General features: G+C 44.8%; 3 protein-coding genes and 1 long non-coding RNA gene across 6 annotated transcripts in view; 1 reads left to right on the forward strand and 3 right to left on the reverse strand.

Moving 5' to 3' along the window:
• Positions 1 to 147: 147 nt before the first annotated feature.
• Positions 148 to 961, reverse strand: LOC103131232 (uncharacterized). Its single transcript, XR_475342.2, has 4 exons — positions 874 to 961; positions 553 to 575; positions 267 to 318; positions 148 to 194 (listed from the first exon to the last, which is right to left on the reverse strand). It is a non-coding gene; the product is annotated as an uncharacterized LOC103131232 (long non-coding RNA).
• A 3,663-nt stretch (positions 962 to 4,624) lies between these two features.
• Positions 4,625 to 10,554, forward strand: LOC103131233 (pyruvate dehydrogenase [acetyl-transferring]-phosphatase 1, mitochondrial-like). The gene is made up of 5 exons (XM_007542828.2): positions 4,625 to 5,275; positions 5,341 to 5,754; positions 6,013 to 6,113; positions 6,774 to 7,342; positions 7,591 to 10,554. The coding sequence occupies exons 1-5, from the start codon at positions 4,934 to 4,936 to the stop codon at positions 7,857 to 7,859; spliced, it is 1,695 nt and encodes a 564-aa protein (XP_007542890.2). The 5' UTR covers positions 4,625 to 4,933; the 3' UTR covers positions 7,860 to 10,554.
• Positions 10,555 to 11,529: 975 nt separating this feature from the next.
• LOC103131234 (RNA-binding protein 39-like) lies at positions 11,530 to 19,759 on the reverse strand. Of its 3 annotated transcripts, none has more exons than XM_016666495.1 (15): positions 19,607 to 19,750; positions 18,668 to 18,728; positions 18,502 to 18,551; positions 17,283 to 17,459; positions 17,061 to 17,114; positions 16,327 to 16,444; positions 15,086 to 15,238; positions 14,799 to 14,942; positions 14,166 to 14,231; positions 13,852 to 14,056; positions 13,693 to 13,779; positions 13,505 to 13,616; positions 12,357 to 12,462; positions 12,125 to 12,203; positions 11,530 to 12,045 (listed from the first exon to the last, which is right to left on the reverse strand). In XM_016666495.1, exons 2-15 carry the CDS (start codon positions 18,719 to 18,721, stop codon positions 11,942 to 11,944), a joined length of 1,509 nt encoding a protein of 502 aa, XP_016521981.1. In that variant the 5' UTR covers positions 18,722 to 18,728; positions 19,607 to 19,750; the 3' UTR covers positions 11,530 to 11,941. The 3 variants fall into 3 exon arrangements, with proteins under 3 accessions (XP_016521981.1, XP_007542891.1, XP_016521982.1); XM_007542829.2 differs by having other exon boundaries at positions 11,942 to 12,045; positions 18,668 to 18,725; positions 19,607 to 19,753; XM_016666496.1 differs by lacking the exons at positions 11,530 to 12,045; positions 12,125 to 12,203 and having other exon boundaries at positions 12,396 to 12,481; positions 19,607 to 19,759.
• Positions 19,760 to 19,979: 220 nt separating this feature from the next.
• tsen2 (TSEN2 tRNA splicing endonuclease subunit) overlaps positions 19,980 to 21,121 on the reverse strand; it is a 4,612-nt gene continuing 3,470 nt past the window's right edge. Inside the window, exon 12 of the mRNA XM_007542835.2 lies at positions 19,980 to 20,467. Within this exon, the coding sequence (XP_007542897.1) occupies positions 20,408 to 20,467 (60 nt within the window). The 3' untranslated portion in view covers positions 19,980 to 20,407. The remainder of the gene's footprint in view (positions 20,468 to 21,121) is intronic.

Below are 21,121 nucleotides of genomic sequence, written 5' to 3' on the forward strand. Positions count from 1 at the left end.
TACTACTGAATACTACAGCGTTACTACTGAATACTACAGAGTTACTACTGGATATTACAGAGTTACTACTGAATACTACAGCGTTACTACTGAATACTACAGCGTTACTACCATGGTTCTGTTTGTACCTGTCGTCTCCATTTCTCAGCCTTTGGAAGCTCGCTGCACTCTGAAGCCAGGAAGGGTCTCCTCTCCTGCAGGGAGACGGGTCAGAGTCAGACAAACGGGTCCAAAACAGAACCAAGCAGAACCAAGCAGAACCAGACCTTGACTTTCCCCTCCTCCAACTGAGCCTGCCTGAAGCGGGCCAGAGCCGTCCTGAAAGACAGAGCAGAGGGAGAAGGTAACCCATGGGAAGCAGAGCTGGTTCGGACAGGAGGACGGGTTCTGGGCAGATGGGTCGGAACTGTCCGAATCAGCTGCTTTAGAGAACCGATTCAAGGTTCCAAACTGTTTTTTGGGAACGTTCCTCATCTGGGTCTGTTTAATATAATTTCTGTTGGACAGGTGAGCAGAACCGGATGGTGGGTTCGGACAGAACCTGTTACTCACATGGCCTTCTCAGCGTTCCTCGCCTGCAAACAGAACCAGAACACACCGATTATCCAACTTCATACCAGTGACTGGTTCCGATCAGCTGCCGAACCGGACCGCTCTGATTTAACTAGATAACAGCGGTCGCACAGCGGACCGGGTTTCTACAACAGAACCGAATCATATGCAAAAAATATTGAACCCGTCCAAACCGGTCAGATTTGACTGGTTTTCTCCCAGCACAGCGGCTCCAGAGCCGACCGGTTCTCTAGAACAGAACCGGATCATATCCACGCAATGAACGGACCCGTCCACAACCAGAATCGCTGAAAGTCTCACCATGACTGCAGCTGTGGTCCAACGATGATGGAGCTGAAACAACGAGCAGCAGCAAACAGTTCCGCTACTTCCGGTTTCCGGTCAGCGCGGTTACCGCCCCTGCTGGGGAGAAGCTTTACTGCAGCTTATTTCACAGAAAATAAAACATGGAATGGACTTTATTTGCATTTTAAATCCAGGTTTAGTTTATTTTATTTAAAAGATCACAGAGGTAAAATTATATTACAATTCTATAGATAAGTAGCAAGAGCAAACAATAAAATTAAAGAGATATCAGCCTAATTTAGAACTAGCACATTCAATATTTTTGCAATTTAGTCTGTTTGGATTATTTTTTTACTAGTTTCCCCATGAAGACAATCAGAACCATTTCAGATCCTCTGGGTTGGTTCTGGAAAGAACTGGGGATAATCTTAGTGCTGATTCATGTTCTTCTACCTCCCATGAAGTCCAGTAAGATGAGCTCTGCTGTTTGGATCAGGCAGAGAGTGGAGTCCACTCAGAGCTGAACCTGCTGTTGAGCAGATCTTGAACATGGTTGAACATGGAAGATGGTTCTGATCTGAGGCAGCAGCTCTTTTTCTACATTCATAATCTCAGATTAACTTTCTGCTCTTGCTTTAAACTCCAAGTTTAAAGGTGTTAGAGTTCATTCATTTCTGTCTCTGTGCTCCACCAGATCCATTAGTTCCAGAACCCGACCAGAACCCCTCAGTGTAAATTACCTTGAGAAATAATGAGATCTGGTTATATATGAAAAAAGGCTTTAATGCCAAAAAATGATAAAATGTTGGAAGCCAAACATGTCATCCAGATGGACCAGAACCAGAGTTACATTCACCGTCCAACGCTGGTCTTCTACAGCAAGACAGTTCATTAACATTAGCACAAATATTAGCATTTCACTGCCTCCCACTAATGCACTGCCTAGCACAGCAAGGCAGTTGATCAGCATTAGCCTTTTTCCTAAAGTTAGCTATTAGTTAATTTTCTTATTAATTAGAAATGTTTAGTATACTGAACGGAGCAAGTCAAATTAAAATAACATGCTAGTGATGCTCCACATGCTACTGCTAGCATTTAGGCTAACATTAGCATTTTGGCTAATTTCACTTTATACATTAATTTTAGCATACAGAATGCCATAGGTCCATGCTACTCTACATGCTTGAAATGTTCCACAAGTTGTTGAGTACATTGCAGCTTTCTTTAGCATTGATGCTAATTGTTATCATCAGAACGCTGGGTTCCAACCGACAGGCACACTTTGGCAGGCCCCGGTTAAATTTCTTCAGGAATTTTCTAGTTTAGCTTTTTTTCTCCTCTGCAGTGTGTTCTCTCCCTAACGGGAAGTCTAATCAGATTCAGTCTGTTTATATATAAACATGGTTATGTAAGCTACATTGTGTGTGTGTAAGCAGGTAGAGGAGGCTAAAAGAGAAAGAAGAAAAGACAGAATCCATAACGAAAGCAAACTTCTTGCTCTCAGATATGTTCAGCTTTCAAGTAAACACTCAGATTAAATCAGTTCTACTCTCGGGTTAAATATCTTCTCTTTCAGGATGAATCTACATGACGAAGACCTGGAACAGACTTGAAGAGGCAGGAGTTCCTGCAGACCCACAGGTGGTTTATGGCTGACTGATTAGTGACATAAACAATACCAAAGGTTACCTGCAGGAAACAGGAAGTGACCTGCTGCAACAGTTCTGATGAAGTATAAAAACGATCATTGTTTTCACTGAAGCATGAAAACGATGGTTTTCTTCTGAAGAAGAGGCTGACCTCCAGAGACTGACTCCAGGTGAGTGAAGAACTGCAGATCCAGTTCAGCTGCATGAGACGTTCAGATTATTATTTTTGGCTTCTAGAACAGAAGAAGTTGAGCTGTAACTCTTTTACTTTGGAGACAAAATGCAGATTAGGGATGATTTTGTTGGGATATGAGTCAGGTTTCTTCACCATCCAAGGGATAAATAAGCAGGAACAGTTCCACAGGTAAGTGAGGAATAAATGACCGCAGCTAGAGGGAAAAACAACCTGAATGCAGAATTTGACTGGGACTGACTTTATGCTCCTCCCATCCAGGGTGAACACCAGAGGACCTGTTTAGTCCTCTTTAATCCGACTCCAGTCCATTTGTCTAGAAAGTCCAGTTTGGTCATGGAGGTGTGAACAGTAATTGACCTCTGGTCCTCCAAATCTCAATCTGGGTTTGGGTGAAGTGAACTCTGGTTCACTTCTTGGCATACATGAACGTCAAGCAGTCCAAGACCACTCCAAAAGCAGGAAGTGGACTACAGCCCAGGGCATTCTGGCTAAATACAACCAAAGCTAACATGCTAGCCTAGCACTAGCAGGAGAAATGTTTTTAGCCAAAGACTAAAGAGAAATCCTCCAACCACTAAAATCTGACGCCTCCATCTTGTTTCCATCTGGTGAAGAAGGAAGTTGCTCTCAGCATCTTCAGAGGTTTTTGTGTCATTTCCTTCAGGGGTTATTGGTGCAGCGCCCCCACAGGCCAGTTGCTCAAAGGGTTTGGTTGGTTTCACACAGTTCAGTATGAAAACAAACCACACCTCCTGAAAATGCAACAATTGCTGCAATTTTGGTCTCCCATCAAACAGAGTCTACTTGTTTGACTGGAGCCGGCACACTCCAATCTACGGGCTCTTATAGGTGCTAAAAGTTAGAAGCTTTGTCTTAGAAGGTTTCAGAACCAGCTTCAGCTGAAGAATGTTGTTCTAAAAGACATTCAAAGCAAAAGTGTTTCATGCCCAATTTAAGAGCAAAACGATGCAAAGAAATACATGACTGTCATCGGCATAGAAGTGAACATTTGTTTCAGATACACTGACCGAGGTTGTTTAGATGTGCAGTAAATGAAACAGACCTAATACACAACCCTAAGGTTTCCCTTAGGAATCAGACCTTCTGATGCACTGAGATCTGTCACTAGGAGGAACCACAACACTGCTACCCAGCTAGCTTACTCTTAGTTTAGATCAGGGTTTCTGATCTTCAGGTTCCTCCTGGAGCAGCCTGAATTTCATCCCAGTCTCTGCTGCTGTCTACGGTCCTATAGTCACTCATTGGCAGATCTGAGGTCCTCTCATGAGTTTATGTGGTTCTGCCATCCCTTGTGTGATGGACCAAGAATTAAAAGGGGAGTCAGGCACAGGTTTAAATCCATAAAGAATTGTTTTTCACTAAAAACAGAAATAATGAAAAATGACAAAGTTGGGCCCATAAAAGAAGTCAAAGTAACAGAATTCAACTCAAACAGACAGACCTATCTAAAATGAGACCAAATGGAAATTTAAATACTGGCTGATCAGGCCATATGGAAGACACAAAGGGGAAAACATACAAAACCCCAACTGAAACTAAATAAGAAACTTCCTTCCCCCCCTGGATGCTGAGTAGTGGTATGAACCAATTTGTCGTCTCCACCTCTTTGTGCCCCTGAAGGCTGCAGCACCACTGAGGCAACTCAAAACAATCAAAGCTTAAATCAAGTGAAACATATAACAGTGTATATGAAAATGTACACACTTATTCCAGAATACAATGTTAAATGACGTGTTGCATTTAAACAAAAACCAGTTGCTCTCTAAATTGAATCATATATTTAAAGAAACAAAATAGTGTGGTGAGATTGACTGTGAGCTATTGTGTGAGGTGTGATTGAATGGTACCACATTTGTGTGGCTGTAACTGCAGCCACACAATTGGTGGTAGGTGGTTCCATCAGGTCAATGTATTTTCTGATTATTACAAATGTTTCAGAATAGGCTGTCAGTCTGGGAACTGGTTTGTAAGAACAATACAAGGTGAGGAACCAGTAGACCTCTAAGAAGGTGCAGAATAATCTAGAAGCATGATTGACGTTGACTGGTCTCCAGGTCTTACTGCTCACTGGACCAGCAGCTTCAAGATGTTCAGGTGAAAGGAAAATGACCTAAAGACTGAACCTGGGGGTAGAAACTGGTGTATTCTGGTTTTAATTTTCAAACCGTTGAGATTTTATTTGATCAACAATTGCAATGGACTGCTGTAGATGGCAGTACCTTCAATCATTTACAATAAAACAGAGGAAATGAACTCTGCTAGCATTAATATCCACCTAGTTCCTCCAAAACATCCTGCTGTGGTCCCTCAGCTGATCTTCCTTCTACTTCTCCAGGTTCTTCTGGTTCTGGAAGCGATTATGCTTCGAAGAAGCAGAGCCCAAGCTAGAAGATGCTGGTTGGAGATCCGGCAATCCCGCTATCTGTCCACCGCTCCAGCACCACCTGAACTCCGTAGACTGCATTACCCAGCAAGCAGCAGGAGCAGAAGGTACCAGGCAGGTCAGGAGATGGGCCAGCTGAGCCTAGCGCAGATCAACAGAATGTTAAAGGTGAGACGGGTCCAACATTCAGAGGTTCTGCTGCTGGTTCCATCACATTGCTCCTTTCTTACCAGGCCAACGAACACAGCCACATCCTGCCCAGAGGCCCCACCTCCCATGGAGTGCTGGGTTTCCATAGCAACACACTTCCCTCTAACCACCCTAGTGAGGATCGACGGAGCAGCGCCACCTGCCTGCTGGGTCGGGGCGGGGTTCTGTTTGGTGTGTTTGACGGCCACGCAGGTCCATCGTGTGCTCAGGCCATCAGCCAGAGGCTCTTCTACTACTTCACTGTGGCCATGCTGCCACTGAGAACGCTGCAGGAACTGGACCGGGCCGTGGAGGAGGACCGGGCGGTACCACCGCTGTTGGAGTGGCACAAACACCCCCAGGATCACAGCAGCCCCGACGGCGGCGCCATCTCCTTCCACAGCCTCAGGAACTACTGGCAGGAGAGGCTGGATGAGGATGACGAAGAGGACAACGAGGTAACCGGCTGTTGTCAGATCGTTAACAGGAAGGTGATTCAGGACAGGGAGACTGTCACAGCTTTGACCATAAACCTACACCTACTGCTGGGAAGGTACAGTTACCTGATGGTACTAACCTGGAGACAGGGGTAACCTGTCTCCACCAGGTTATCCCTATTCTTCATTACCCAATGACTGCATCTTAGTCAGGCTCTGCCTCTTCTGCCAGGTTTCATATATAATATTATTTCCTTTTTCTGTTCTGATTTGCTGCAGGATGATGGCAGAGTGACATCAGCACTGATGGATGCGTTCAGACGTCTAGACTATGATGTGTCTGTGGAGGCTCAGGTCCACCTGTCCCTGTCCTCTCCCAGGTCTGTATGTCATCAGAGACTCTGATCTCATACATCAATGAATGTCTTTAAGAGCTCAGTAAGTTTTGCTGTTGATCATTGGATGAGTCCAGAGTGATGGTCCAATCCTCAGACAGCACTGAAAGCTTTGTCCTTGAGCAAGGCACCAACTGGTTCCTGGTTCTCCTTGTGAATGTAGTTCCAGCAGTTCCTCTATAGGTACAGATTTGGGTTTAGAACTTCTCGCCTGCTGCTCAGGTCCTCCCAGGGTTCAGATGTCCAACACTTGGGTTCTTCTTTGGGGCAATTGTGGCAATGGAAGTTGAAGTTTCCCCTGCAATTGGTGGGTTACTGGTTTGAGCCACAGCCCCATCCATGTCCATCGTTTTATCCTTGGGGAAGACATTTCACCCACCTTACCTGCTGGTGGTGATCAGAAGGGCCAGTACCACAATATGGCAGGCTTGATTCTGTCAGACTGCCACAGGACAGCTGTGGCTACGATCCAGTAGCTTGGCATCATCAACATGTGAATGGCAATGACTGATTTAATTGTAAAGCATTTTTGTGAGTGCTAAAAAGCACTACAGAAGTCTGATGTGATTTCATGTCTTTGGATTAGAAAACAAGCCCATCTCCATTTTTTTCTGTCACAATAACTTTTCTTCTTTACGTCCACAGACGGGTGTCCATCCCTGGGGAAGGCTTTTCTCTGTCCTCTCCCCTCCGGGTGGCGCTGTCAATCTCCACTGCTTGTGTTGTTCACGTCTCTAACGGCGTTCTGCATGTGGCCAACCTGGGGGACAGTCGGGCGGTCCTTGGCGTCCAGGAAGAGGACGGGCGCTGGATGGCGCTGAGCCTCACCAACGACCACAATGCCCAGAACCCTGAAGAGCTACAAAGGATTCTGGGGGAGCACCCGGCTTCGGAGAGGAAGACGGTGGTCCGTCATGACAGGCTGCTGGGCCTGCTGCTGCCCTTCAGAGCTTTCGGAGACGTTCGCTTCAAATGGAGCCCGGAGATGCTGAGCCGACTTTACGACACACGTCCAGATGTCCTGTCTGCCGTCAGCGAGTCGGTCCGGACTCTGCCGCCTCATTACCTGACCCCGCCCTACCTGAGTGCCCAACCTGAGGTCACGCGACACCTCATGAAGCCTGCAGACAAGTTTCTGGTCCTGGCAACGGATGGACTGTGGGAGCTCATGCACCGGCAGACGGTGGTCCAGCTGGTTGGAAACCATGTAGCAGGTCAGGAGACATCTGGACCGCTTTGCTTTAATGCTCAGGGTGATCTATCTTCAGAATCAGGACATGGAAATCAGAGCTTTTAGGATGGGAGTTTTATTCTGTAGAGTCAAGCAGGAAGTTCCCTCACCAGAGATCTACAAGCTGTAGATGATGCTGAAGCTGCTCTTCATACTTTTAGCCACCAGAGGCCGCCAGAGAGAACGGTGTTAAAAAGCTTTGAGTTAAGTTCTGGTTCTGGTCTTGTTCAGGTCTTCAGCAGCAGAGGCCCATCGTCCCCAGCGCTGACACCACCCTGGGCAGCCTGCAGCGCCTCCTGCTGGAGCGGAGGGGCCGAGTCCAGTCGGTCCTGGAGGACCAGAACGCGGCCACCCACCTGCTGCGCCACGCCTTGGGTGACGACGGGTACGGATCCGTGGACCAGAACCGCCTGGCCCGGATGCTGAGTCTACCGGCAGATTTGGCCCGCAGCTACCGTGATGACATCACAATCACCATGGTCCACCTGAACGACCTCTGAGGTCAGATAAAGGTTCCTGTTGTTCAAAGAACCAAACTCGTTTCATTTTGATGAACTGGACCAGCAGGGTTCTGATGGACACATCTACAGTCAGCAGCAGTATCAGAACCAGTGGCGGATCATGGTTCTTCTTCATGTAGCTCTAATGTAGCTCTCATTCATATTGATAATCAGGAGTCTCCACTTTCCAAAGACTTCATATCGTGCTTGGACAGCTTTGGACTTCAGCAATACACAACTTTTCCCACGCATACAAAGGGAACATATATTGGATTAAATCTGCTGAGTTACACCCACTGACTGTAAAGCGGATTCCCTGCCATTCTCAGATCATTTCTTTCTACCATTTGGAGTTAATATTTCACTTTCTAAATCTAACCCCCACGTGACATAACCTTCTGTAAAATTAAGGACATTGACCTGGATAATTTATCACATTGTATTAATAGACTACCTACTGCTCATCATTTTTCTTCCACAGATGAACTATTGGCTCACTACAACAAAAGTCTTCACAGCATCCTGAACAATCTTGCTCCACTTAAAACCAGATCTGTCTCTTTTACTCAAACTGCACCTTGGTTTAATTCCACTCTTCGACAGTTAAAAACAAAAGGACGTCGCCTTGAAAGACTGTACCGAAAAACTGGTCTCACTGTTCACAAAGACATGTATTCCAGTCACATTCTTCTATACAAAGATGCAATTTCTTCAGCCAAATCAACATATTATTCCACTTTAATCAGTTCTAACAAGGACAACTCCAAAATTTTATTTTCCGTACTTGCAACCACTACCAGACCATTAGATTCCCTTCCTCCCCACCTGTTTACCTCTGATTTTTGTAACACTTTGGTATCATTTTTTACTTCTAAGATAGAAATTATCCATCAGGAACTTATACCCAGTCTTGCCTTAACATCATCTGTCCCAGTTTCAGTTGTTCCTATAATTCATTCTCGGTCTTCAGCCTCCCTTCTGTTGATGATGTCACCAAATTAATTCAAAAATCTAACTCTTCAACCTGCCATTTAGATCCTCTTCCCACTGTTCTTGTTAAAGCCACCCTCCCCTCTCTGTCCCCTCTCATCACTAAGATTGTGCATTCTTCCCTTACTACTGCTGTTGTTCCCTTGGCTCTCAAAACTGCAGCAATAATCCCAAAACTTAAGAAACCTGGTTTAGATCCCAATGAACTCAATAATCTCAAATCTTCCATTTATTAAAAAAATTCTAGAAAAGACAGTTGCTGCTCAGCTCCATTCTCATCTTTCCAGCAATAATCTATATGAACAATTCCAATCTCCATCCACTCCACAGTACAGAGACGGCGCTTCTTAAAATTACAAATGATCTCCTTCTTGCTGCTGACTGGTTTGTTATCCATTCTCCTTCTCCTTGATCTGACTGCGGCTTTTGATATAATTTCACATAACATCCTTACTGACAGATTATCCTCTCTTGGCATTGTAAATACACCTCTCAACTGGTTTCGTTCATATCTCTCAGGCCGCTCTCAGTTTGTTCAGTTAAAATCATTTACCTCTCGCCCAGTTCCCGTCTCTTCAGGTGTTCCCCAGGGCTCTGTACTGGGACCTTTGTTGTTTATCATTTACCCTTGGTAATATTTTTCGCAAACATAACATCCAGTTTCACTGCTATGCAGATGACACCAAACTCTATGTTTCAACCGAACCTGGTTCCAAGCTTCCATTTTCCTCCCTCACTGATTGTCTTCTTGAAATAAAACAATGGTTTACTCTTAACTTCCTCAAATTAAATTCCAGTAAAACTGAACTTCTCTTAATTGGTACTAATTCAATACTAAGTAAATTTGATAATTTCTCCATTTCAGTTGATAACTCCTCCATTTCTCCCTCCCATCAGGTTAGCAGTCTGGGTGTCATCCTCGACAGCACCCTCTCTTTTGCCTCCCATGTCAATAATTTCACTCGGTCAGCTTACTTTCATCTCCAAAATATTCGCCGTCTCCGTCCTTCTCTCATTCCGCACTCCACTGCTGTTCTGGTCCACAGTTTGGTCACATCTCGTTTAGACTATTGTAATTCTCTACTTTTTGGTCAGCCACAGAAAACTGCATAAACTACAATTGGTTCAAAATTCAGCTGCTCGTATTATTACACAGACCCCCTTAATTCATCACATCACTCCTATTTTACGACAGCTCCATTGGCTTCCAATCACATATCGCATCAACTATAAAATGCTTCTTCTAACTTTTAAAGTAGTTCACAACCTCACACCTTCATATCCCTCGGACCTCCTTCACATTGCCACACCCACCCGTCTCCTCAGATCCTCTTCCTCGGTCCATCTCACAGTTCCCCCTGCTCGTCTTGTCACTATGGGAAGCAGAGCATTTAGCCGCTCTGCTCCCAAACTCTGGAACTCACTCCCACCTGATCTCCGTAACATTGAGTCTTTGCAATATTTTAAGTCCAAACTAAAAACCCATTTGTTTGAACTCGCATACAGCTTTTAATTACCTTTGTACTGTCTTATAAATCTTGTTTTATTACTGGTATGTATTTTATAACTTTGTTTTATGTCAAGGTGACCTTGGGTGTCCAGAAAGGCGCCTATAAATAAAATGTATTATTATTATTAATGGTTTCAAATCCATTAATAATAATGCTGATAGTTCCCTGCTGAACTATCAGCAGGGAAGTCCAAAGTCAGTCCCCCAGGTCCGGTTTCTTGCATGTTTTAGTTTTTCAACTACCTTCTTAGAAGGTCAAAGTTCTGCAGAGGTTCTTCTAACGAGCCATCAGAAGATCCAGGTGTGTTAAACCAGGGAGAGAACTAAAGGTGCATTCACACCAGCCCTTATTAGTCTGCTTTTATCAAACTCCGGTCCACAAGTTTAGAAAGTCCAGTTCAGTTGGTGAGGTGTGAATGCTAAGCTAACTCTGGACTGACAAGAAACCTCGGTCTGGGTTCGGTTGAAGTGAACTCTGGTTCAGTTTGAATGCATATGAAAACGCCGGAGACCGCTTCAACCGCAAGACGGGGACTACAGCACAGAGAATTCTGGGTAAATGCAACCCAGAGTTCTCCAGCCAAGCACTAGCAGGAGAAATGGCTCGTGGTTTTTAGTTGAAGACTAAAGAGAAATCCTCCAACCACTAAAATCTAACGCCTCCGTTTTAGTTTCCATTTGGTGAAGAAGGAAGTTGCGCTCAGTGTCTTCTTCAAATGTTGAAGTTTTGTTTCCAATCTTATTGAGTTTACCAGGCTATCTAGTGTGTAAACAGCCAGAAACATGCAGGATCACACCTTGGACACTGGGTTAGGGCCTGTAGGTTAGCGCTCTGCTTCCCTCTAGTGGTCACAGCATGAGCTGCAGGGTCCACCTGATGCTGTCAGGTTCAACATCAGATAATCACGTGGACAGTCAGGTATGAACCAGTGACTGGGAGGACTGGGCCACCCAGTCTGCTGCAGAACCTGAAGTCAGAGAAGAAGACTTCATCCTGCTGGAGAACTAACCTTTACGGCTCCCCCTGCTGGTTGCGTCTTTGAGTCAAGCTGTTCAAATAAAACTTTCTGTGAACTGAAATTAATTAGTTTAAATAATCCCCAGTTATTTCAGTGGGAGGTTCTTCCTCGGCTTCCAGTCAATCAGGACCCAGAAAGACAGACTGCAACATTTCAGAGAGACATGAAAATAATTTTTAATCAATAATTTTACAAAATCAAATTTGCTTTAGAAAAACATTTAAATACTAAACCGGTTCAACCCAACCAATCAACTGACAGCTTGTCATTGCCTCGCCCCCCCACACGGCTCACGGAGCCAATAGTTGGAGGTCGGGGCGGGGCCACAGAGAGACCTCACCAATGAAACTAAGGAATCAGGAAGTCGAGGGTGTTGCATCACATGATCATGTGACCAGTGTTTGGAAGCAACCAATGGGAGGAGAGCTGGTCGTTTATGTCCAGAAGAAAACAGAGAGCGCCCTCTGCTGGCAGTCAGACAAGGAGTCAAACTGGTCCAATGGGATTTCAAGGTTTAAAAAGAAGGCGGGATCTATCATCCAATCAGAAGTCGGTGTTGTTGATCACCGCCTGGCTGGTGGAACCAGCAGCTGCGTGGCAGTGGCAGACTCTGGGAACAGGTTGTGGTAGGTGGGCAGGGGGACGTACGCCGCTGTGATCATTTTACCTGCAAACACAGGTGAGATCAGATCAGTCAGAGCCGCTCTGTGATTGGTCCGCAGCGGTCATGTGACAGCAGGTCTTACCTCCAAAGTACCTGCCGTGCAGAGCGTTAACGGCGGCCATGGCAGACGGGATGGACGGGCACTTCACATAAACGTTTCCCTGAAAGACACAGGTCAGAGATCCTCCACCTGACAGGATGTCTCACTACATGTTGTTTCATTGTTATTAAAAACAAGTGATCAAAACTAGCTGATATAACCTCCAGCTTCTTTTATTTCAAACCATCAGAGAGGTCAAAGGTCAGAGGCCTACCTCGGCTGAATTCTTATCAACGTAGATGTGGACGACTCCTCCGTGTTTGTTGCACTCCTCGATGACGTCGTGCTGGATGTCCAGCTCCCAGCCCAGCACGTTCTCACTGAAACACAACACACACTCTGTCACACACAGACACACACACACACTCAGCTGGAGCACAGGGTTCATCACTTCCTGTTCACTCACTTCATCACTTCCTGTCAGCTCTGAGCTGGGATCAGTAAGGATGGAGATCTGGGGTCTTGGGTATAAACATTTTACGTATAACTTTATGCAGATTGGGATAAATGAAGGAAAGGACGTCTGAGAATCTGAGAATTCGGCGATGAAGTTTTTTGTTTTCTACCTTTAGTTAAAGAGCCATAAAAGAGGTCTGGGCTGTTTTATGGCCCAGAGCTCCAGGAAGCAGAAAAATGAGAAGATTTCTTCCTCAAAGAACAGAAAGAAACCATCTGAGGAATCGTCGACCTGACCAGAAGTAAAACCTACCTGCAGTTAGCTTAGCATTAGTAGAATCAGATTCTGAGCTAAAGGTTTGGATCTGTTGGATTTTCCTGATTATAATTAATCTTGATTGTTGTGTAATTTAAATACATTGGAGTAGTTTTTCATTCCAATTTAAATTTCAAGCAGCTCGAAAAGAAAATTTAATTTATAATGAAACTTAATCTTATCAAACTTCAAACATGTAAGACCTTCTCAGTGAAGGCTGGTATTCAGTCTGACTCATCTGCGTTATGCAATATAAACGCGTTAAAATGGTAGATAAATCCTATGGCAGCTTGAATATTAACAACTGTCTTATAATTGTCTTACTTCGTCAAAGTTTATTAAAAAAATTGTGCATTTCAATGGAAATACTGTTTTTGCTTCACAAGAGGCTCCAGATCATAACCGGCTGTTACTGCAGGTGGAAAAGAAGAAGAAAACAGGAAGTGGTAGAAGGATGAAGGCCTGTTTTCTATTGCTTTATTGGGTGAACAAACTTATTCACATGTGATCTTAATTTAATTTCTTATTTAACAGAAACGCCACAGAGTTGTGTTTTTCGACGTAAGCAGAATATGAAAAGTTTTGCGTTCATTTGCACTACAGCTAACATCAGCAGCGATCTCCAGTCTGATCAGCAGGTGTGCGCTCACCTGTTTGGGTTGAACATGTTGGACAGCTGGAAGCAGTGAGTGGCGAGTGGCTGAGACGGCAGGTTCAGCGCTGGAGTGCTCATGTTCATGGTCAGAGGTGGATTCATGGCAGCTGGAACACAGACGGGTGAGAAACTGAGCGGAGATGGAGGAACAGCTGCCGATCAGCCGACTGGTGATCCATTTACCTGACACGGCTGCCAGCGCGCCGATGGCGATGGCGCCGCTCATCTGCAGCGCCTGCTGAGCAGCAGGAGGGATCTGCAGGCCGGTACCTGTCCACACACAGGTGAGCATTTAAGGTGGGGGCGGAGTCACACCAGGTGTGAGAGAGGACGTGGCCTCACCTTCAGCCAGCCGGGCCATCAGCTGCAGCCGCCCCGTGGTTCCCAGGTCCACGCCGGACCGGTCCAGCTCGTCGTTGTCCAGGAAGGAGGAAGCGGCGGCGGCGTCGGTCCGCTCGGTCACATGACCCACCTTCATGGGCCGGCCCGCCAGCTCGAAGCCGTTCAGCTGCTCCAGCGCCTTCTTGGCGCACTCCGCGTCTGCAAACTGACAACACAGAACCGCTGCACCACGGGTGGCTAATGCTAACAGGCTAATGCTAACGGGCTGAAGATGTCACCAGGTTCTGATCTACTGATGATGAGGAGGAACTCACCGTGATGAAGCCGAAGCCTTTAGATCGGCCCGTCTCGCTGTCCATCATCAGCTGGATGTTTTCAATCTGAGCGACACAAACAGGCTGATCACACCACAACCGATCAATCAGGCAATGAAATAATCAACTGACTTAGTAATTGATTAATCACTAACTGGAGTATACAAACCCTAAAAAAGGTTTAAGAAAGCAAAACTGGACATAAATATAAACAGTTTGCATTTAAGATAAAAAAAACCTTCTTGCTTGTAAACTCCAAAACTAATGGAGTTTCAGTTTTATAAAAATAAAACAAAACTAAGTTTTCAGTAAGATATAGGAGCTTATTTTAAGTCAATAACTTCTTAATATTGATGAAAAGTTATCTGCCAAAGTAACTAGAACTTTGTATCAATATTATAGAATTATTGGCTAATATATTTTACAGATAAATTATTTGTTAGTTAGTTTTGCGTCATTTCAAGTTTTCTAAGATATTTGCATCAGAAACGACCAAAAATCCTTGGAAAGATTTTGTGTTATAGCAGTGTTGATTACTTGATTACAATAATCGTTAGTTGCAGTCATAGTTCACACCTAGATGGAGGGGTTTATATGTGTGTGTGTGTGTGTGTGTGTGTGTGTGTGTCCCACCCGTCCAAAAGGCTCGAAGATCCCTCTCAGCATCTCCTCGGTGATGTTGAAGTGCAGCGAGCCGACGTAGAGCCGCATCGGGCCAAATGTTCCCTTCTGAAGGCTGTTGGCTGCAGCAGCGGCAGCAGCTCGATTCTTCTCCGCCTGCACGCGCACACACACGCGCACACACACACACACACACACACACACACACACACACACACACACACCATCTGCTCAGTCTGCCCAGCACCCTGAGCTGCGTCACCATGTGTCCAGGTGTGTGTCCAGGTGTGTGTGGGTACCTGTGAGGCCTGGACGATGATGGGAACCCCCAGCAGCCTCTGACCCGTCAGACCAATGGCCAGAGGAACCGAGCTGGCCTCCACAAATTCAATGTAGGCGATACCCTTTGACCTCCGTGAGTTCCTGTCAGAGATCATCCTCACATCCCGAACCTGAGGGGTGGGAGGTAGGCAGGCGTTACCATGGTAACCATCAAGCCCGGCACCGTGTGTCGCCGAACTGACGGCATCTCTCATGTGAACCCGGCTAACACAGAGAGGTCAAAGGTCACCAGACAAAAGAAAGTTGTGGTTCTGAATCTAAAGCTCGGATGGAAGCTTGATTTTTTTTTTTTGTCAATTTTAACATTTCGTATCATTCCATAAATCAGTTCATCAAATGATAAATTAAATCAAACTAAAATGTTAAATGTTCATTAGAATTTAAAGTTTATTGATCTCTGAGAATGAGTTATTGTATTATTATCCCAATATTATTAAATGACTTGAAAATAGTCTGAATATAAAACAATCATTGCTTATTGCAATAACTTCTGGACCAATTTATCTTTCAGGAAAATGTGATCTTTTGACAGGCCTAGTGGACATTGATAGTAGCTGATTGGTTTTTTGTTTTAAATATGTGAAACTCAGCCAACCTGGCGGGACGTTTCCTGTTTCATCCATTTTTCAGTTTGTTTTTTTTCAGCAGTTATGAGGCGCAGTGGACAAACCGGAAACTGCTGCTGTGTGGGTTACCCAGCAGGTTGTTGCTAGGTAACCAGAAGTTACCCAGTGGGTGGTTGCTAGGTAACCATAAAGAGAGCATGTCAATTGGTTCCACTCTGCTTAGCATATCGGCTGAGCAGCTAACGTCTTTCCTCTGCCTACATCTCCCAGAATGCTGTGCGGTAATGGATCAGAACCATTGTGATTCTATGCCAGGGGTCTGGTCTGGTCCTGGAGGGCCGGAGTCCTGCAGCTCTTAGACTCCCTGGTCCAGCAGCTGAATCTCCTCCTCAGGCCAGGCAGGTTCTCCTGAGTCCTGCTAACGACTCATTATGTGACTCAGGTGTGTTGAAGTTGAAACGCACCTAAAAGTTGCAGGAGGCCCTCCAGGCCTGGAGCTGCCCTCCCCTGTTCTATGCAGTTATTGATTTATGGTCCTGCTCTGATAGAAACCTTGTGAGGCTCGGTGCGCCGCTGAACCCGTCCGGCGCCAGCAGAACCTTGTGATGCATTTCCTGGTCAGGTGACCTCACCTTCCCCACAGCAGAGAAGAACTCCTCCAGGTCGCGGGGTCGTATCCGGGCCGCCAGCTGCATGCAGAACACGGTGCGGGCGTCGCGCTCCTCCGGGGTCAGGTTGTCCAGCGGCAGCCTGAGGACAACAGGATGGTCAGCAAACACATCCTGACCCATGATCAAGATCAATTGATCGATCATAGGTCAGGATTGATCAATCGATCGATCAAGTTTGTATGTTTTAGAATAACATGCAGGAAAGATTTTGCTGTGGATAAAAGTGAAGATATAATACGTTTGTGCTTCCACGTTATTTGGTCTACTCTGTGTTCTTGTGTTTGTCCATTTTGTACCAGTTTACTCAAGTTTCTTTTCAGCGTTGTGTTTTTTTCCTTTTTAGATTTGAGTATAGAAATGTTAAAAATAAAATCATATTATATATGGATGAGTATTACCTTAAATGGTCACAAAACTAAATTATCACGATAATTACTGGGGCAATTTATCATCCAGCTAAATCTGAAACAGTGACAGAACCTAAAATATTAGTAATATGATGGTAATGCAAGTTCACCCTGTCAAAGGACAATTAATGTTATTTTTAACTAACATTTATCACTGGAACCTGAAGACATTTTAAATATCCACAATAAATGAAAACAAAACAAAAGGATAATCGATTTATCAATTAGTTGATGAATCAATTTATTCAGGTCTCAGGGTCCGAAGGACTGAGACGCCTTCAGTCTCACCTGGCTGGGCTTTTCTCCTTCCTGATTGGACTCTTGCTCCTCGACCGTCTGCGGCTGAAACACAGTCAGTCAGTCACCAGAACCGGACCGGGTTCTGAAACCTCCAGGACCACGGTCCAGGTTTTGGGAACCAGATGCACATCCTGAAGGTTCTCCTTCAGCAACCTCTGATGAAACAAACCAGGAAGTGACATCACTGAGGGAACCAGGAAGAGGACTCACTGCTTGTGGTGGTCTTTGTAGCGGCCCCCCCGCTCTCGGCTGCGGCTGCGTCTGCGCTCGCGGCTGCGGCTCCTGCGTCGGTCGCGGCTGCGGCTGCCTTTGCGCTCGCGGCTGCGGCTCCTTTTCTTGTCCCGACTGCGGCTGCGCTTCCTGTCTCTGCTGCGGCTGCGCTTCTTCCTGTTGAACCGGCGGCAACCAATCAGGTCAAAGTAAATTTTGACATCACTTCTTCAGTGAACTGTACGGTTCTGACTGCATTAAAGTTGCTGTTCAACTAACAGCAAAAGCTGCAACTGCATGAACCACACAAACTCCTAAGCACAAAAAACAAATGCAACAGAAAAATGCTGCAAATAAAAAATGCTGCAACCACAGGAGATGGAAACAGGCAGGAAAATACCGCAACTGAATTAAAAACGGCAAGTATAAAATGTTGTAAACTCGTTCCACTCAACAGAAGTCCTCCAGACCACTAGGGGGAGTGGATCACAAAACCACCTAGGACCAAAGCCTCAGTAAAGACCAAAAAAACGATGGAGGAAGAAAGAAAACTTGTGTCACATTTCATGTCTTTTACAATATTATAGAACTGCAAAATATTTATGTATCTAATATTACCGACTCCATGGAAGATTTCCGATTTGAAACGTTTTATACTCACTGTTGCTTTGTTATTTATTTGCAGAAATTTCCTCCTTTGTTTGTATTTTCTGTGGTTTTTCTGTTGCATGATTTGTGTTTTAATGTTCGCAGCTCGTTTTACCGTTTGCTGCAGCCGCTGGCCACCATCTGGCGCGGTTCTGTTAGACATCAACTTACATGCAGTTCCTCGTCTATTAACAGGGAATGAAGAATTAAATTATGGTAATAATTTAATCCTTCTGGCTAAATTTTTTATTCACAAATGCCATTTAATGAAAATGACTTCTTTAAATATAATTTATTTAAAGAAGTGCCTTCCAAAAGCCCGATCTCTATACCAGTACAACAACTTATTTTAAGAACTGTAATTCAAAGTAAAAGATTTTCTGTTTTACATTCACACTGTTAGTTTTGACTTTTTTCTGCTCAGTTTTTCATATCAAATGTTCACTCCTGATACTGATGTGCGCCTTGTTATACGGGTATTCTTGAATTTTCAATAAAGAGAAAAAAACAATCAAAAGCGCTGCGTCTAACGTCTGTTATTTCTTTATCATTCCCGGTGAGCAGATGTTACCTCTTGCTGCGCTCCTCCTGTCCTTCAGGGCTCTGGTTCTTCCCGTCCTCCTGACAGACACACAAATCGTTAATAGCACATTAACATTCTGCAGAACCAGAACCAGAACCTGGCTCCACACCTGGGGAACCCAAGCTAACAGTACAGGAATTCAGGTGAGTCTCACCTTCCTGTATGGGGCCTCCAGCATCGCCTCGATGTCCAGGTCATCCGCCATCATGCTGCTGTACGCGCGCACGCGCGCACACACACACACACACACAGGTCAATGACTGTGGATCTACAGGTGGAAGAGTACAGGTGATGCGTCTGCATCATCAACCTGGTCTGGATTTATTGACTGAATTAATAAACTGATTGGGTCCTTCAGTCTGTTCCAGAACCAGAACCAGAAACAAACAAGCAGGTCCTGTTATGTTTACATGCTGCCACTGAGTTGAGGCTTGGTTCTAATCTGTCGACGGATCCAAACTACACACAAGACGTCAGACATGACGATGACCTGGAGAACCGAACCGAACCTCTTCATGTCAGGCAGGTAAGCACCGGTCTCTGCTTAACTCTGAGGATCCGAACTGGGTTTTCTGGGAAGTCTGATTCTGGTCAGAGTTCGGTGCTTTGTGATGGTGGATCCATCTACTGTGTTGGGTCCATTCAGAACCTCCTGTTTCATGGTTTTACATTTACCAACAAGCTCATGAACTGGATCAGAACCAGACTGGAAGAATCACCATAACCTTTGACTAGTCACTGATTTCGGCTCTTCTAGAACCAGTTATCAGGACTTTGGGTCTGGATCCTCATGGTTCGGATCGGGCAGCCAAAGGGTCTCATTTTTAAAGGACTTCGATTGGATCAGAACTCGGGGACTTTGATCTGGCTCAGCTAGCAGCTAGCAGCTAACAGCTAGCAGCTACCGGATAGCCGTTAACAGCCGCGGGCTGCGGTGCTGGTGGGTCCGGGCTGTGCGCATGCTCAGCCGGATCGGAAGCTGTAGAGCTTCAAAGCTAACAGCAGCTAACAGCTAAGTAACAGCGAGGCAGGCCGCTCCAGGCGGATGACCGGCCAGAGGAAGTCTCACAGCGGCAGCAGGATGTAGATTTACCTGGGTACAGAGCGGCTCGGTGGGATGTGAGCGGCTAAACGTGTGTCCTCTGTCCGGATAACGGATCCTGTGTCCGGGGTTCGCGCCTCGCTACTGGAGCTGCTTTAAATGGCAACCACAGGAGTTATCGCGAGACTTCTATAATACGAGATCAAAACACAGCTTAACATTAGAATTCAGCTCTTGATACCAGCCATATATACATATACATATATATCTCTAAGTAGGGATGACTGATCAATAACTTGGACAAAAATTTAAACTGAAATAACAGGTTCAGTTCTTCTCTGAGTGGTTCTGATTCGGTTCTGGACGAACAACTTCTGAACCATGGTTTTACCTCAAAAGCAACAAACAGGACACAGAGACAGACTGAAGCCGAATTGTTTTTTCATGTATTTATGGAGGTAACATGTTGAACATCTGTTTAATGAACTTTGACATCCATCTGACAGGAAAACATACGTAGCCATGGTAACAGGATAAACACACAGATTTCCTCCCAATGGATTCCTGAACAGGTTCTGTGGGAACAGACATCTGGACATGGACCTAAAGATCAGACAGGAACACCTGCAGAGGTAGCTCAGCCAGATCAGAAGGCGGCTGGCGGTGACGTCATCACCAGGAGGTGGAGTCAAACACAAACATGACGATGAAGAACATCTTCCTCTGCATGTTCTTCTGTCTTCTGAAACGATTCTGCATCCAACCAAAGACCGCGTTCACGCTGGTTTTCCTTCTGATTGGCCGCTCGCCTCTTTATGAGATCATCACTAAACTGCTTCTGCTGTCAGCCAATCAGATGTCGTCCTGCTCTGCTCGCTCTCTGGAGGAAACCCACCTGCTGACGATCGCTTCCTGTAGAGACATTACCAGCTCCATTAGTTCCATCTGTCCGACATAAACCTGGGATCAGAACAGCTCAGAACCACAGTCCTCTGGTTCTGGTTCTCACCACTTAGTTGCCACGGTAACTAGCCCTGATAGCTCTTGGTGTTAACACAGGCAGTATAGATACTTATATTGAAGAATATTGATCATCTTCATATATTTCATCTGAAAGAAAGGTTGAATTGTTAAATTCAATTTAATAATAGTTATAATTAATTATATTATGTCCACAAGATGATAAGGAGTGAAAAAAAAAATCCCCTCATGTAATAATTTTAAAGAAAATGACTTAAAAACATATATTATCTCTATTAACTTAATTTAAATAATTAAAAACTAGGAAAAACAAAAGCCCTTCTAAAGAAATTTTACTTTATCCTGCAAGCAGAACCCTTTGCCATTTTCTCTTATTTGCTACAGACTCTTTTTATATGTACTTGAATGTATTTTTGCACATTTCTTATAAAAAAATATTGTTTGTATAGACTTAAAAGATACATTATTTTATTTTTACCTATTTGTATATAAATTTATTTACCTTTTTTTTACTCTACTTGTAGATTGGAAGTCCTTTGAGTAACACTATTAATACACTATTAATATCCATTGTTATTATATATA

This window comes from Poecilia formosa, unplaced genomic scaffold (genome assembly GCF_000485575.1).
Source record: "Poecilia formosa unplaced genomic scaffold, Poecilia_formosa-5.1.2 Scaffold731, whole genome shotgun sequence".
Taxonomy (NCBI): Eukaryota; Metazoa; Chordata; class Actinopteri; order Cyprinodontiformes; family Poeciliidae; genus Poecilia; species Poecilia formosa.